Source organism: Zootoca vivipara, chromosome 10 (genome assembly GCF_963506605.1).
Source record: "Zootoca vivipara chromosome 10, rZooViv1.1, whole genome shotgun sequence".
NCBI lineage: Eukaryota > Metazoa > Chordata > Lepidosauria > Squamata > Lacertidae > Zootoca > Zootoca vivipara.
In genome coordinates this window covers 57,909,222-57,926,057 of record NC_083285.1, presented here as the reverse complement: position 1 = coordinate 57,926,057, position 16,836 = coordinate 57,909,222, and the positions used below count along the sequence as shown (strand labels likewise).

The 16,836-nt window shown below is 44.4% G+C and overlaps 1 protein-coding gene across 3 annotated transcripts in view; it reads left to right on the top strand.

Annotated features, from left to right (window-relative positions):
- The window catches only part of LMO3 (LIM domain only 3), a 90,568-nt gene extending 74,303 nt beyond the window's left edge, over positions 1-16,265 (top strand). For all 3 annotated transcript variants that reach the window (XM_035127673.2, XM_035127675.2, XM_035127672.2), the window contains exons 3-4: positions 7,163-7,288; positions 15,186-16,265. In XM_035127673.2, the coding sequence (XP_034983564.1) occupies positions 7,163-7,288; positions 15,186-15,291 (232 nt within the window). In that variant the 3' untranslated portion in view covers positions 15,292-16,265. The remainder of the gene's footprint in view (positions 1-7,162; positions 7,289-15,185) is intronic.
- Positions 16,266-16,836: the final 571 nt, after the last annotated feature.

The window sequence follows — 16,836 nt, the reverse complement described above, 5'->3', positions numbered from 1 at the left end:
GAGGAGGAATTAAAGAACCTTTTAATGAGGGTGAAAGAGGAGAGTGCAAAATATGGTCTGAAGCTCAACATCAAAAAAAACCAAGATCATGGCCACTGGTCCCATCACCTCCTGGCAAATAGAATGGGAAGAAATGGAGGCAGTGAAAGATTTTACTTTCTTGGGTTCCATGATCACTACAGATGGTGACAGCAGCCACAAAATTAAAAGACGCCTGCTTCTTGGGAGAAAAGCAATGACAAACCTAGACAGCATCTTAAAAATCAGAGACATCACCTTGCCAACAAAGGTCCGTATAGTTAAAGCTATGGTTTTCCCAGTAGTGATGTATGGAAGTGAGAGCTGGACCATAAAGAAGGCTGATCGCCGAAGAATTGATGCTTTTGAATTATGGTGCTGGAGGAGACTCTTGAGAGTCCCATGGACTGCAAGAAGATCAAACCTATCCATTCTGAAGGAAATCAGCCCCGAGTGCTCACTGGAAGGAGAAATCCTGAAGCTGAGGCTCCAATACTTCGGCCACCTCATGAGAAGAGAAGACTCCTTGGAAAAGACCCTGATGTTGGGAAAGATGGAGGGCACAAGGAGAAGGGGACGACAGAGGACGAGATGGTTGGACAGTGTTCTTGAAGCTACGAACATAAGTTTGACCAAACTGCGGGAGGCAGTGGAAGACAGAAGTGCCTGGCGTGCTCTGGTCTATGGGGTCACAAAGAGTCAGACACAACTAAACGACTAAACAACAATAACAATTGAAAGGAAAGGAAATAATGATACTGAATTGCTCATTGTAGTCCCCGGTGTGGTTCTATAACATATTAGTCAATTATTCTTCAAAAGCGACAATAAGGTGCTGCTGTAGATTGGTGGTTTCCAAATGTTCTCCCCCATGGACCACTTGAAAATGGATGGAGACTTTGGAAGACTGCTTAATGAATTTTCTGCCTGTTGTAGAAATTGTAATGCAATACACTAGAAGCTGCATGGTGTTTAATTGTATTTTTATCTATGGAATTCAAATTGTAATACAGTAGAATGCGGCATGAGAGATAAAAGTAGCAATAAAAATACAATTAAAAATCATTATGAATATTTAATGCGGACATGCCGTGGGCCACCTGAATGAAGCACGGTTTAGCAACCCCTGCTGTAGATCAAGAGATCTCAAACCTTGTCTAAGGTAAGCCTTCCTAAATGAAATTAATTTACGACATGTATATCCTGACCTCCCAATGAGTTCAGTGCTGCATACGCAGAGCTCTTTTAACCTTGTGAGTTAGGCCTTGCCAGTTTCTTGTTGAGCTCTGTAGCTGAGCCGCTCTGAGTGCTGGAGGTGCCGTTTTTCAGGATTTACCCATCTGAACTCATGCCTGCCTAGTCGGAATTTGACACATGTTCCTCCCACATCAGACTGAACATTGGAGGTTGGGGACACAGGAGTGAATTCTATCCATGCCTTGGCACTATTTAGGATGAATCAAGTTCCATGCATGCATGGAAATAGGACTCTATCCCTTTGGTAGCAACTTTCACACAGTGGTGGAGATTGGGCTTTCAAAATTCAGCGGCACCTTGTGCAATACCAAAATTTGGTGTGTCCCCTGCCTCTCACGTTCCATTCTACATAATTGTTGTGGCGCCCTCTCAGCTTGGCACCCAGTGCAGGTGAACCAGTCCCTTCCCCTCTCACTCATTTATCCTGCTGACCTTTAAAGCCCTAAATGGCCTCGGCCCAGTATACCTGAAGGAGCGTCTCCACCCCCCATCGTTCTGCCCAGACACTGAGATCCAACGCCGAGGGCCTTCTGGCGGTTCCCTCATTGCGAGAAGCCAAGTTACAGGGAACTAGGCAGAGGGCCTTCTTGGTAGTGGCACCCGGCCTGTGGAACGCCCTCCCACCAGATGTTAAGGAAATAAACAATTATCTGACTTTTAGAACAGGGGTTCCCAACAAAATTTTCTCGAGGACCCCTCATCAAGCCGCTATTGTGACAAGGACCCCCATTAATTCCTAATCCTAAATCTAATTCCTAATTCCTAATCTAATTTTTCCAGTAAGCTTAACACTGATCTTGGAAGGGTTAGGTTCAAGGGACGCTGACAATTTAGGTTCAATGGACACTGACAAGATCGGTTCGAGAGTCACTGACTTACTTGCTTGAACATCAAATGCATTATCTTCCTCTTCATCTGTAGGCCTTTGTCGTTTTAACGAACCACTTTTTAACCAACGGTCCATTTTTAGCTACGCGAACTGTAGCTTCCGCAAAAAACAACGCTTTGTTTACAAACACTACTGTTTTGCAAAGAGGCAGCGCGCGCCAGGGAGGAGGGAGGGGAATGGAGAAGACAGGGTACCTGCGCAGTAGCGCACAAATGAAGCCGACACGCGCAAAGCATCTTGGGGAGGTGAGCGTTAGTAGAATGCGTGCACTGCCTCTTTGCAAAACAGTAGTGTTTGTAAAGCGCCACCTAACGGCATACAGCAGAACTATTGCCTCTATCTAATTCTAGTTTTGCGCTAGACTCTGCTCATGCAGGAAGCGGCCAAAACAAAAAAATCTGTTATCATACGAAATATATTTAATATATTTTTTATTCTAATAGCATCTTGCGGACCCCTCTGGCATAGCTCGCGGACCCCTGGGGGTCCCCGGACCACCTGTTGGGAACCACTGTTTTAGAAGACATCTGAAGTCAGCCCTGTTTAGGAAAGTTTTGAATATTTGTTGTTTTATCACTTTATTATTATTACTAATATTCTGTTGGGAGCTGCCTAGAGTGGCTGGGGAAACCCAGCCAGATGGGCTGGGTATTTTATCTATTATTATTATTATTATTATTATTATTATTATTATTATTATTATCCTCTTCCTGGCTCCGCCAGAGTCCTGTTCCAAAAAGTCTCTCTCTGCTGTTGTGGTAGTAACCATGTTGAGTCAACTCAGCACATGCCGATATCCAGTGTCGTTGGCAGGCTGAGGGTTGTGTCCACACAGGGGTTCAAACCTGGATTGGCCTTTGCTGTGCAATTGCACAGCATAGCTGTTGGAGCATAGTGGTAACAAAGACTAACATCTGTGTGTGTTGCTGGCAGGTGTGTAACCACCTTGGTCTACAGCATCCGCTGTCCCTTGTAAGGTTGTTGGAGAATAAATGGAAGCAGGAGTGGAAATTGCTGGTGCTCACTTATTCATCCCATTTCCAGTACGGAAATCAATCAACAGCTGTTGCTGTTGCTTTCAGATCATAAAAGATAGGTAATTGATTATGTCCCCACCCCCCACCCCCACCCCCAGTTTGCCTTGTCTTTCCATTGCATTGAAAGGAATAAAGTGGAGTAACAGAATGGCAACAAAATTCACATAGTCAATTACATAAATTGCGTAAGTTATGTCATTTTGCCACGGCAAACAGCGAGACAGATAATGGTTTTTGGTGGAAGATGAACTGCAGCAGAAAGGAAGCAGTGTTGTGTGCAACAGATATAGGGAGGAAGGCAAAGTGATGCACTCTTACATCCTTATTCTCCTGTTATGAAGCCAGCACAGGCCATGTGGAATTTGTTGATCAGAAAGGTTTGTGCACCTCTTCCCTCGAAGGTTTCCAAAGGCTGGGGAAGATCTGTAGCTCAGTGGTAAAGCACCTGCCTTGCACACAAAAGGTCCCAGGTTCAGTCCCCAGCATCTCTAGGTAGGAGAGACCCCAACCTGAAATCCTGGAGAGCCACTGCTGGTCAATGTGGACATTGCTGAGCTAGATGCAATTCAGTATAAGGCAGCTATGTTCTATGTTCCTATGCCCAGTTTGATCTCTTCTAGGTTGGGTGACGTTGAGTGCTGCAACCTCTTAGTGAGCTGCTTGACCCATCGTCTAGGGGACCTGATCCCCCTCCAGATATTGGGAGTCCATTTGGAGGCCACAAGTTCCCCATCCTTGATCTAGTGCATGCCTTGCTCTGGCCTAGATGCTGCTGTTCCATTAAAAAAACCAACCCACTTCTGGGTTCTGTTCTTCTCATTTAGTTTAAGATTTGTTTATTTATTTGGTGGATCAGCTTTCCCCTACCTGGTGCCCCCCTGATGGTGTTGCACTCCAAGTCCCACCTTCCCTGAGCATTGGCCAGGCTGGCTGAAACTGATGAGAGTGGGAGTCCAACTGGCTGGAGAAGGTCAAGGTGGACCAACTTTACTTGAAACCAGGGGATTTGCTCTTCTGACCAGGCTTCTTGGATACAAGCTGTTGTTATTTTAACTCCCCAAGCTGTTAAATTAATTTAGATTAATTTAGTTGACTTATGATTGTGGGACCAGGTTGTGGGGCCAGTCGCTGACACTTCCCCATGGGGTAGAGTGCTGTGTAAGGTAGATGCTGAAGACCATGTTTGAGTTGTACTGCTCAGGAAGAACAGAGGAAGCAAGAGCACAGAATCACCAGAGATGGCTATTAAGCTAAGCACCACTGCCAGGCAAATGGACAACCATTGAGTTTGAGTCCCGCCAAGACGTAAGCTCTGTGGATGAGCAGTTCCCGTGTCTGACAAATAGGTCTATTGCCTGCCCTGTGTGGAAGTGCCCTGAAGGAGCAAGTACTCAGCTTGGGGGGGCTGCTTCCCAGTCCAGCCTCTTTCACTAGATGCCCAGGTGAGCTCTGTGGCTAGTAGCACCTTCCACCAACATTGACTGGAGCATCAACTGCTGCCGCTCCTGGATTGGGAAATATTGACTATGGTCGTTTTAAGCATAGGTAGCGTCCAGGTGCAGTTGCTCAGGAAGCTGCTGTTAGTGCACAACACTGCAGCACGGTTGCTGATAGGCATGAGATATTGCACCTCTGATAGGTGCTGGTTTCCAACCATGCCAAGTTTAAGGTCTTGCTATTGTAATATAAAACCCAAAGCCTTCTGTTTGTTTCACCAAGCCTCTCCAGACTTGGGAATAAGTTATGCCTATCTGTTTTCAAACATTGCTTCTTTTATTTGCACATCGATAATTGTTTTTATTTGTTCTATGTACGCTGCTTGGGGGCTATTTAATTAAGCGGTATATAAATTATTTGAAATAAATGAATGCATTTGTGAACAGTGGCCTCAGTTTTACCCTGAAGTGCCTCTCTGCTAGTCTTTGAGCCATTGTGTTGTATTAATCCTACTCAGAGTAGACTCACTTCAGTGAGTTAGTAGTACCCCAACTTAGTCCCATTCATTTCAGTGAGTTTACTCTGAGTAGGGCTTAGTTGGATCCAGCCTTTTTTTTTGTTTTTTGAACTGGCATGGCTTGCCCAAGGCCATTTGAGAACTGCTGGGGTGGAATCTTTTGAGAAGTGATTGTGGAGAGACACACAACCCTCTGTCTCTCTCTGTGTGTACATATAATTTTAATCATCCGTCTTCACAATTAGCAAAATGAAGTTGACATGCGCCTGAATAATAAATCTACCAGGAGTTGATGAACATAGGGATGCTGGTGATTAAGCCTCGTTGTTGTTTTGTTTATTTCTGAACATTATATATATATATTTATATATATAATCAGGGTAAACTAGTGCACCAGACAATCAGCAGAAAAATGGTTCATAACTTTAGAAATAAACATGCTGTGTGTATTATGCAAAATGTGTGCACTGAGCTGATGTCAGGGCTTGGTTAGCTGTGCAGGCACCACTAGTGCGCCCCTTTCAAACGGGAAGGTTTGCGCTCATCTGTGTGTGTTGCCAAACCAAGTTTTCGACTGTAGCACCTTTGAATTCATTAGCTCAGAACTGCTTTTAATTCGCCATTTCCCCCGAGAGCCATTAATATTTTTCTGCTGTCAGCCTGATGTTGAAGAGCAAAAGGGAAGGCGGCAGATGCGGCATTTTCATCTATTTTGTATCGTACTTTAAAATGGCATTAACTGCTAAACACAGAGAAAGAGCATTGCTACTTTTTTAAAAGGGAAAAAGGGGGGAAATACATTTGCATGTATTAAATAGCTTTGCATTAAAGTTGGTTTCAAAGATCGGCGGTGTGTGCATCCGAAAAGGAAAAAAATAATAGTTTATAATCTTCCCTTATTAGAATTAAAATTCTGTATAGATGTGTGTACGGTTATTTCATTATTTGGAACATACCAGCTGTGGGGGGGGGGAGCCACCTTGAACAATGTGTGACTGTGCTCGTGTGCACGCTCATCTGTTTTTAAAAAAGGAAGTGGGTTCTTCCCCCCATCACCAAAGTTAAAACATTTCATAAGAGATTTGAAATTGTTCCTACAATATAATGTACCTGCACTCCTAATGTGGCTATATATAGCTGACTGCCTCATTTACTTTAATGGGCTACTTGAATAACATAATCATAGCTATAAGCATGGAGCAGGGTTAGAAGGTGCATGAACCACTAATGCTTTCTGACGCTTTAAATGACATAAAATGCTCTTTAATAATGGTAAAGCTTTTAGCGCTAGGTGTCAAAAATGACTGCAATAGGAGCCTTCCCCACCAAAGCATTATTTCCTCTTTTGCTAAAGCTTGTGTGTTACAAATAAATAGCATTGAGGCCAAGGTTTTATATCACACTCGTATTTACAGTGAACTCCAAGGAGTTGTGGATTATTATTATTATTATTATTATTTTACTGTACTATCGGACAAACTCACTCCATAATATGTGCCATAGGCTAACATTTTGCTGAGCTTTATTTATTATTATATCTTATTTATTTAAGAAATTTCTATACCCTATAACGTAGTCCCGGGGTTATTGTTTCCCCCTTTCTTTATCATCTTTCCAAGAATGAGAATCGTCACTCCCTCCCACATCGAGTAGCTTTTACGTACTGTATGCTGGCTATGTAGATTTTTCTAGCGAAGGGAGAAAATAAACTATTTCCCCGCAGTTCCATATCTTTCCGCCCTTTGTAGAAAGCTTTATGACAGTAGAATGCTTATCTGCGAGTAGAGATGAAAAGCAGCTCGTGCCCCCACCCTCGCCCTCTCGGAGCATTTGCACTTTAGCATTTCCGAGAGAAGTTTAGTCTCGTGGTGAAATCAAATATAGATTTATGTCCGGGAAGGAAGAAAAATGCAAGTGTGATTATTGGGTACTGTATAGAGGGTCTCTCTTTTCTTGCCCCAACCAATCATGCCTCCTCCTCTCATCTTTTTTTTAAATTTTCTGTAGGTTATTTGGCGTTACGGGGAACTGTGCAGCCTGCAGCAAACTCATCCCTGCTTTTGAGATGGTGATGAGGGCCAAGGACAATGTTTACCACCTGGACTGCTTCGCCTGTCAACTTTGTAATCAGAGGTAGGAGAGTTTCTTAAGTCTCCTTCCATGTACTGAAACCAACTTGGCACTGACCTAGAATTTGGAGGGTATGGAGGCACAATAGCTTGCTACCATTCTCTGGGCAAAACTGGACACAGTGTACCTAAGCAATGACAGCTCTCACCTACCTCTTATCACAGCAACCCTACTCTTACACAATAATTATCTGTGGTTCAGCATAAGAGGCATGAACTTGGTGCTCCCCTTTGCCCCACATCTACGGTGATTGTATACTTTTGTTCGTGGTTTAGCGGCAAACATGGTAAACCATGGTTTGCAAACCACAGCTTGATCCTGGTTTAAGGGCAAGCCAGAAACATAGGCATCTCATTGCCAAGCTTGTGGTGGGGTGGAGGGAGCATGTGAACCCGAGGCCATTCCTGATTGTAATGCTAAAATCCATTGGTGAAAATTGCATCTGAATGCAGCTGCAAATTTGAGTGACAGCTCCATCATAATGCTATCACTATCACTGAGGCCTAGTATCACATAGAGCAAAATCTTCTGCGGCCATGAAATTATAGAGGTCCTAGCTTTTTGGAGATCCCCTTTATTGTATGTATGTGTCGGGAGGAGGGCTTGTTTAATTTCACTGCACACAGGTGGTGTAGTGACAATGAAGGCTTATTATTATTATTATTATTATTATTGACTTTGAGCATGTTGGCTTGAATCCAGACTTAGACCTAAAAAAAGCAACTGGGCTCTAGTAAGTCATCGCTACTTTTAGACTCACTGAAATCACTTGATTCTTCTCTGAGCATGACCTGGACAGTTTCTTTTGGAGTCTCAGGTTAAAATGTTGCAGGGTTGCGAAACTTAAAAACTCTGCTGGACCCCAACATTCGCAGAATATTATTATTCAGTTGTCAACTTTTCGTAAGTGCCGAAATACACGTTGGGCTGTATCCACTTGCACAGCAGACTTCCATGAGCACAAAAGAACTTCCTCTTCTCCTGGCCCTTCTGGCCATCATGTGGCCCCTCCAAGTCAGGTTTCAGGGAGGTGTTAGTGGAGGAGAAGAAAGGGGCGTCTTCTTGGATGAGTGGAACTTTGCTTGCATAACAATGGGTACAACCCATGTTTTGGAAGAAGGCACATGTTAAATATGTTATAAAATACATAAAAATGTTTGTTGAGGTGGCTCTCCTACTTCCTGAAGCTTAACTGGCTTAACATGGAAGCCACTAATGGAATCATGTGGTAGCATCCCAACCATGGCGTCACTGCAACTAACCTGGACTGGAGTGGGGCAGTGTCAGGGACTGGCAGGACGCTGGAGTCCCACTCAGGAGGGGAGGAATAGTGGTCTGTGGGTTCCTGTACCAATCAGGAGGCAAGAATCAGAGGCAAGGGAAGCTTCAGAGTGGAGGAAGAGGCAGGCCAGGCCAAGAAAGGGCTGGGTGCTTCCCCACCCTCTCCTGCACCACTCTCTCCCAGAACCAGAAGGGGACTGAAGCAGGAAGAGCAGAGGCAGTTTCCATGCAGGCGTAGTCTCCAGCTACCTATGCACACCCTGTCAGGGGAAGGTACATAAACTGGTGGAAAGGGAGTGGTCTCCAGCTGCTGCAACAGCTCCATACAGCACAAACCTGGAAGTAGCTGCCTAGATGCCAGATTGGTGTGCAGAGGTATCCAGAGCTGTAGAAGCGACTGTAAGGGTTGTCTTTTACAATACCTTTGGGCTGTACACGTGCCCTGGCAGAACCACCAGATTGGTTCCAGTGCTTGGTGTGCTGGTGGAGCCCCAACCTCACAGCTGCCCAGCCCTACCCCAACGGCATGCGGGTAAGCTGCAGCAACCCCAGTGCCGGGAGGGCAGTTCTGTGGCTCTGCCTCACCACATGGGCTGCTCTTGTGGAAACAGAACTGAATGATGGGTAAAAACAGGGCTAGCCAATGGGGCGTCCTCTAGATGTCCTTGGACCATAACTCCCATCAGCGCCAGCCAGCATGGCCAATGGTCAGCTGATGACGGGAGTTGTAGTCCAACAGCATCTAAAGAGTGCCACATTAGCTAGCCCTGGGGTGTTTTTTTTTAAAAAAAAAAACCCACAAAGTTTCAGGGAAATGAAATGAATGGATTTGCCCGTTTCTCTAATGTGCGGGGTAAAATAATGGAAGAGGCAGCCCATGCTGCTCCGCTTCGTTCCGTAGCGACATAGTGAGTTTTAAAAGCACACAGGCACACATACAGCTGAGCATCCCTCATGCAGTGTGAATTGTGCAGCTGCCATAATTATAGCTTTCTACAATTACATTCTAAAACAAAGCCAAATTGACCTTTTTCATCACGATGTGCAGAAAATTAAAATATCAGACAAGTAATAACCACTGTTTAAACTATATAATAATGCTAAGCAATTAGAAGTTACAGGGCCATTTACAGTTCCTATACATCAGCCTTGTTTTGGTGCAGAACTAAAGAGTCTGCATTCAAAATAAGGTCAGCCTTACCCTACCAGTGGAATCCATTCAAGTACGAAATAATTGCATACTCCTTTGAATTGAAACTCTTAAAGACTTTCCCCCATCCTTATTGCTCCAAACCACTGTTCTAGTGTCATTATTAAAACTGTCTAATACGTTCTTGTTGTTCGCTTCATTTATTGCATGTCGTAATGGGCCTGCATATCTTTAGCGCTGGTTATGCACAATTAGCACTTAGTTACTGTCTTGTCACTTCATCCCGTACAAGATAAACTTCTTTAATGCAAGAAGTCGGCTAATCTTTATCAGTCAAGCAAGGCAGATAATTTTTGTTAGCCACAGAACAAAAGACGATGGGCTTCTTTTTCAGTGCATAGAGGTTTTGGATTAGAGACAGGTTTTCTTTTTAAAAAAAGATAGTGGCCATCGCTACAATCTTCTCGCCTGCAAAAAAGAAAGAAAGAAGAATGAAAATACAATAATAATACAAATATTTGCAAGTATGAATGATTTGTGTAACTAGCAGAGAGGGAGATTCTAGGGGCAAAGCTAGATGTGATGTTGGAAGTTAACAGAATTGGTTTAAAATCATGGGCATACCCAGGATCAAAGCTAGGGGGAGGCACACCAGCCACACCCCTCAGCCACCCGATTGGCTAGCTGGCAATGACATGGCCAGGATCCCCCCAGGAGGCATGGTCAATGTCCACACACCCCAGAGAAAAGGAGGCCGTTTGCAAGGCAGCACACGGAGCCACCCGCGCTTGCACTCCTGCCTAGCCCGCTCCTTTAATGGCAGCAGTGACTAAAACGAGGCAGCAGCAGCGAAGCTGCCTCCGTTGAAGAAAACCTGGACCTGGACCTGGGCTAACGTCAGCCCACACTCTTTCAAGTCACAGCGAGCACAGCACAGAAAGTGCTGCCCCACAATGCTCCGCGGCACCTCATGCTGCCGTTTCGCTTCAGCCAAGCAGGCTGAGGTGGAGCACAGCAGGCAGCGTCCCTGCCTGTCCTCTCCAGCTGCCCTGCTTCTAGGGGGGCAGCTGCCCCCCTGCCCCATGCTGGGTACGCCCATGTTTAAAATCACAATTTAGCAAACAATAAAATAGCACAGGACTTTTTAATGGCCAAGTACTAACTTTCAGGTATGCTTGCATGTTGTAAAAAGTGTTGAAATAACTCTTTAGTCAAAGCCTGTTCTCACCAGAGAACAGGACATCCATCAGAGAACACCAAGAGGGCTCAAACCTCACTGGAAGCTGTACATGGCGAATTTCTCAGGCTCTTTTATGCCTGTGATCAAAAGGATCAGGTAATAGCAGATGGGAAAGAATTCTTCCTGAGACTTTGGAGAGTCACTGCCAGTCAAAGTACGATTACATAGTACTTGGCTAGATGTACAAATAGGCCTGATTCAAAAATAACAGTGTTATTTCAATTTTAAACCATGGTTCATTAGACCAAGGAGTCTTGTGCCTGCACTCAACCCCTCACCTTGCCTGGCTTTGCCTTACATCTCTGCTTGTTAAACAAATGTTTCCTGTGATGCCTAAACCAGGAAACTGTGGCTTAAGTGCTCCTTACAAATCAGAATATACAGAGAGCAGGTGCTGGGAGAGACATTTGCCTGAGACCCCAGAGAGACGCTGCCACTGAGAGTACCAAAGTAGACAGACTACTGGTTTGTGTAAGATAGCTGATGGGATCTGCAGTCCTGAAAGGTGGCAGGTTGGCCAAGGCCAATATAAGGAAATGTCATATTTTCTTCTTTGAAAGTAGAAAGTTGGAATCTACATTAATCTTGAGTGGCATTCTTCAGACTTTTTCCTGGACTACAACTCCCATCCATTTATCCCTGTCCATAGACTGACCTGGCTTGGGATAATGGGAGTTGTAGTCCAGCAACAGCTGTGGACCCAAGGTTGAAGAACCCCGTCAGTGTTGTCACTGCTACCACCACCATGTAAGCCAAGCAAGGGGTCGGGTGGGGGAAGGCCATTTCACCTTCTTTGTGAAACATGATATTGGAATAGGTTTGCAAGCATTGCCCATGGCATCCCTCCAGATGTTGCATCCCTCAGTTGTTCCTGGACTCTCATCATCCTTGACCATTGCCCATGATGGCTGGGGCTGATGACAGTAACATCTGGAGAGCCACCAATTTTCCACCTTGAGCTATCTGTCAGCCCAATGGTCTGCCACAACTGCATTTACATAGGAAGCTGCCTTATAGAGAGTCAGACCGTTGGTCCACATAGCTCCGTAATGTCTATACTGCCTGGCAGGTGCTCTTCACGATTTCAGGCAGGAGTCTCTCCTAACCCTACCTGGAGATGCCGGGGATTGAACTTGGGACCTTCTGCTTGCAAGGCAGATGCTCTTCCACTGAGCTATAGACCTTCCCCAAGGGAAGGAAGAATCACCTTTGTTCTGGTGCAGCTCTGGGAAGGCGTGTATGAGGCAAGGCTACCATTGTTGTGTTAAGCGATGATAGGGATGTGGGTGGCACTGTGGTCTAAACCACTGAGCCTCTTGGGCTTGCTGATCAGAAGGTCAGTGGTACAAATCCCCACCACGAGGTGAGCTCCCGTGGCTCTGTCCCAACTCCTGCCAACCTAGCAGTTCGAAAGCACAACAATGCAAGTAGATAAATAGGTACCACTGTGGTGGGAAGCTAAATGGCATTTCCGTGCACTCTGGTTTCCGTCACGGTGTCCTGTTGCACCAGAATAATAATGATAATGATAATAAATTTTATTTATATCCTGCCCTCCCCGGCCAAAGCCGGGCTCAGAGCGGCTAACATCATGCAAGCAAGACAAACAAGCGATCATTAAATTAAGATACATCCCACAATTAATTCAAACAAATTGAAATTAAAATTTAAACTGGACAGAAGCAGTTTAGTCATGCTGGCCACATGACCTGGAAAGCTGTCTGTGGACAAACGGCGGCTCCCTCGGCCTGAAAGCGAGATGAACGCCGCAACCCCAGAGTTGCCTTTGACTGGACTTAACCGTTCAGGGGTCCTTTACCTTTTTGTTGTTGTTGTTGTTGTTGTTGTTGTTGTTGTTGTTCAGTGGTTTAGTCGTGTCCGACTCTTCGTGACCCCATGGACCAGAACACGCCAGGCACTCCTGTCTTCCACTGCCTCCCACAGTTTGGTCAAACTCATGTTGGTAGCTTCGAGAACACTATCCAACCATCTCGTCCTCTGTTTTCCCCTTCTCCTCGTGCCCTCCATCTTTCCCAACACCAGGGTCTTTTCCAGGGAGTCTTACCTTTACCTTTACCTAAGTGAGGATGGACCACTCTGCCCATAATCAACAGGGGAGATGTGATTGGGGGGCAGACTCTTCCCCCCACCAACACACACCCAGTTATGTAGTCATACGAGCTTCTTTTTATATAACTGAAGTATGCTTTGTGGGAGGATTTTGGCCAGAAAAGCTGTTTAACATACAGCATTTTTTTTGCAGAGAAACAAAAATGGTCAGGTGCTAAAGAGCTCAGAAAATAACTGCTTCCCCTCTGCAGGAGCCCGTTTTTATTTCCATCTGCTCCATTCAATAAGATGTAGGTGGAATATAACGAAATATAAAAATATGTCGGAGAAGTGTGGGGGATCCGAAATTAGGAGTGTGTGTTTTCTCTATGAAGCTGTTTTAACCATAAATAACTTGAAAAGCATTTTCAGGAAAGGTTCCATAATCTGTATTTTCAGTCAAGAGCTATGAGCGGGTTTTAATCTGAGAGATGGGGGGGGGGGGGAAGAGGTGGGGAGGGGAGGGGAATCCACAAATAAACAGCCCAATTTACCTTCAGGAGCCAAGCTAATTCTTTTCAATCCACTTTTTTATTACACTATTTTCCCTCACTCTATTTAGCGAGCGTAAGGATAAATTTCCAAAGCTACCCCTTGGAAAATAAATGGGTTCGCTGTTTGTCTAGCATTCCAATCTTTACAAATGTAAATCAGTCCCACTGCTGCCCCATTTAAAACCTCACAACTTCACAAAACATTAAAGGCCTCCTTTCAATACACAATTTACTCTGTGACAATTCCCTCAGATTTCTGCTTCAGACATCATTAGAAACTGACTGGCTGATAAAAAGGGTGGGGGGGGGGTGGGGGCCCCACAATCAAAGGTCGCCAAGGTCAACTTGTGTAATTATACGTACTTTTACTGGGTCAACTACACCAGACACCGCTATTTGAAGGTTAAATTGTTACAATTAAGTACACATACAGCCGATTCCCATAGCTACTCTGTTGTTAAATCTACCGTAAACAACGTGCACATTTATTTCTGCTTCTAATTGTGTCCAAGATGTCGCTCGCTTGGAAAATTATACGGCAAAAAAGAACATTGTAATCCATTACCGAATTAAACAATAGTTTCGAGAGTAAAGCGGGTAATTAGCTGAGGGAGACTGGTTTTCATCTGTCTGCCTCAATGCTAAGAAGTTCATTTAGGTTACTCGATTTGGTTTAATTGGAGCTTTTGGGTGTCGCACCTCCCAGTATGTTTTTATAGATGGAGCGTTGGCCACAAACAGAATGTGACCCCCCGATGCACGATTCATTATTAGCGAAAGCTCTTCTGTGCGCCAAAAGACCCCTTGGGGTGTGGGGCTCCCCCTGTTTCTCCAGGCGGGCGTTAAAAGAGAGCTCTCTTTTTGTTGTTAAGGGAAAATGAACCCATTGAAAATGTAAGGCCCACGCCACACATGGTGCAAAATTAGCTTGGCTGTATATAAAGGCCAATTCACATGATCCCTCCCGGGCCTGAAATGTCGATTGACAGCGATGCGGATGGAATTAAATAGTGTGGCGGAGCCATCAAGTGAACATTTTTGTGATGCTGTGGTGCAGGGGCTGGTGGGAATTGTAGTCCCACACATCTGCTGGGCATTGGGTGGGGAGAGGCCTCTGTAATGTCTAACGTTCTCCTATAGTGCCACCAAGAGAAGTGGTCAACAGTGGCTTAGTCTTTATGCAACTGCTGTGGTCCATGGGTTCATAACCCCAGGGCTGGATTACTGCAACATGCTCTGGACGGGGCTGCCATTGTCTCTGCTCCAGAAGCTCTAGCTGGTGCAGAAATTGATGAGGGAACATGGCCAACAACATCTGACACCATTGTGGAAACCTCTGCTCTGGCTGCTCATCGGCTACCGATCCTGGTTCATGATCCTTGTACTGTATTAATGTACAAAGCTCTGGACAATGTAGGTCCCTGGGGCCTTTTAAGGGCCACCTGAACTCGTATATTCCAGTTCAAACATTGTGGTCATTGGCAGGAGTGTTTCTGGTCATTCCCCACATTGGCGAGGCTCATCTGATGGCAACAAAAAACTGTGCGTTTCCCTGACGCCTATGTTTTAAATGCAACTTGGATCCTCTGTGTTTCTCATCTGATTTCCCCTCTCTTGTATTTCCAGATTTTGCGTGGGAGACAAATTTTTCCTAAAGAACAACATGATACTCTGCCAGACAGACTATGAGGAGGGTTTAATGAAAGAAGGTTACGCACCCCAAGTTCGCTGATCCGATGCCTCGTCGCGGAGAATATTGAAGCACTATGTTCTTACCCTTTCTTTTCTTTGCTTTTGTTCAACGTGTATATATATATACATATATATATATTAAAAAGAAAAACAATGGCAGAACCTACTGAATAACGTAGATATAGGGAGACAGGAGGGTCGTGTGGAATAAAAGGCGGACTTCAAATACATGTAGTGGAAATTGCACCAGTTCACAGTTGAATGTTTATTAAAAGATAATGTAAATACTTGCTGGAGTTTTTTTTCCTCTCTTTTGCTTGCTGTTTTGGTAATCTTATTTTACTTTATTTTTTTATTTTGCGTCACTTGGCATGAGATGCTTATTTTGGACCAATGTATATAATGTACTGTAATATTCAAAGCACAAATGTAATACAGTTTTATTGTGTTACCATTTGCTTCTTTGTATTGTTGCATTTAGTACAATCGGTGTTTAAACTTTATTGTATATTTATGCTTTCTGTATCTACCAGCTATTTTGAAAGAGCTGTATCTTTCTAGTAAAAACAAAACAAAAGCAAAAAAAAAGGAGAGAGAGAGAGAGAGAGAGCGCCAATCCCATGCATTCTTCTCCGTTTTAAGAGCTTCACAAATGCTTGATCTATTGAATTAAAACTGATGGGTAAAACTGGCCAAATTTAAGTGCACAGTTCCATTGACTTGAATTGGGTCTATTTAAGTGCATGCTAAACTCTCCCATTGAAACCAATGGGATTTGGAGGTGCTTAATTTCAGACTGGATTATAATTCTAGCAACAGCGCTGAAGCTTCTGAGGTTCTCGGTCTTTCATTAGATCTCATGCAAGCTTTTCTTATCATTACTATTATTATATTGAATGATGTTTGCTATTTTATTCCATACAGTTCAAAAAGTACTTTCTGTTTGCTACAGAATTTCAGTGGGGGGGGGGAGTTTCCCCGCAACTTTGTTGGCAGTACTTCTCAACCTTACGGAGTGGGCGTTTAATCATTTGGCGCAGGGGCTACTGTGTTCTGTATACGTCCCCCCTCCAATATATATATATATGTATGTATGTAATTGCTTGTTTCCAATATAACTGGGAATGAGGAGCTGAGCCCCAATGCAAATCAGTGCCTTTGGGTGTCATGTAAAAATTTTATATGTATATATATATTTCTGAAGTTATTTTAATGTAGCATAGTGATTTCTGCTCCTGTACAGAAACGTTATTTAAGAAAAGAAAAATCAGTGTCCTGCCTAAACATCTATCCGGTTTGGGTACAGCATACCTAAGAGACTGTCTCCCTCCATGGGACCATCACAACCCATAACGTTGACCAAGAGTGCCCTCTTGAGGTCACCTCCTGAGAACCAACTCAAGACATCTGGGCCTTGCAGAGGGGCATTCCTAGGGGCTGCCCCACAGCTATGGAAGTGCTGTCATGCTGGAGACTCGCCCAAACCTGCATAACCTTTCAGAAGCATTGCTGGGCATTTTCGATACAGGCTGCTGTTTTTCAGTGGGAGATGGAAATGAAGAACCTCCACTTAGAGCGCTGAGGC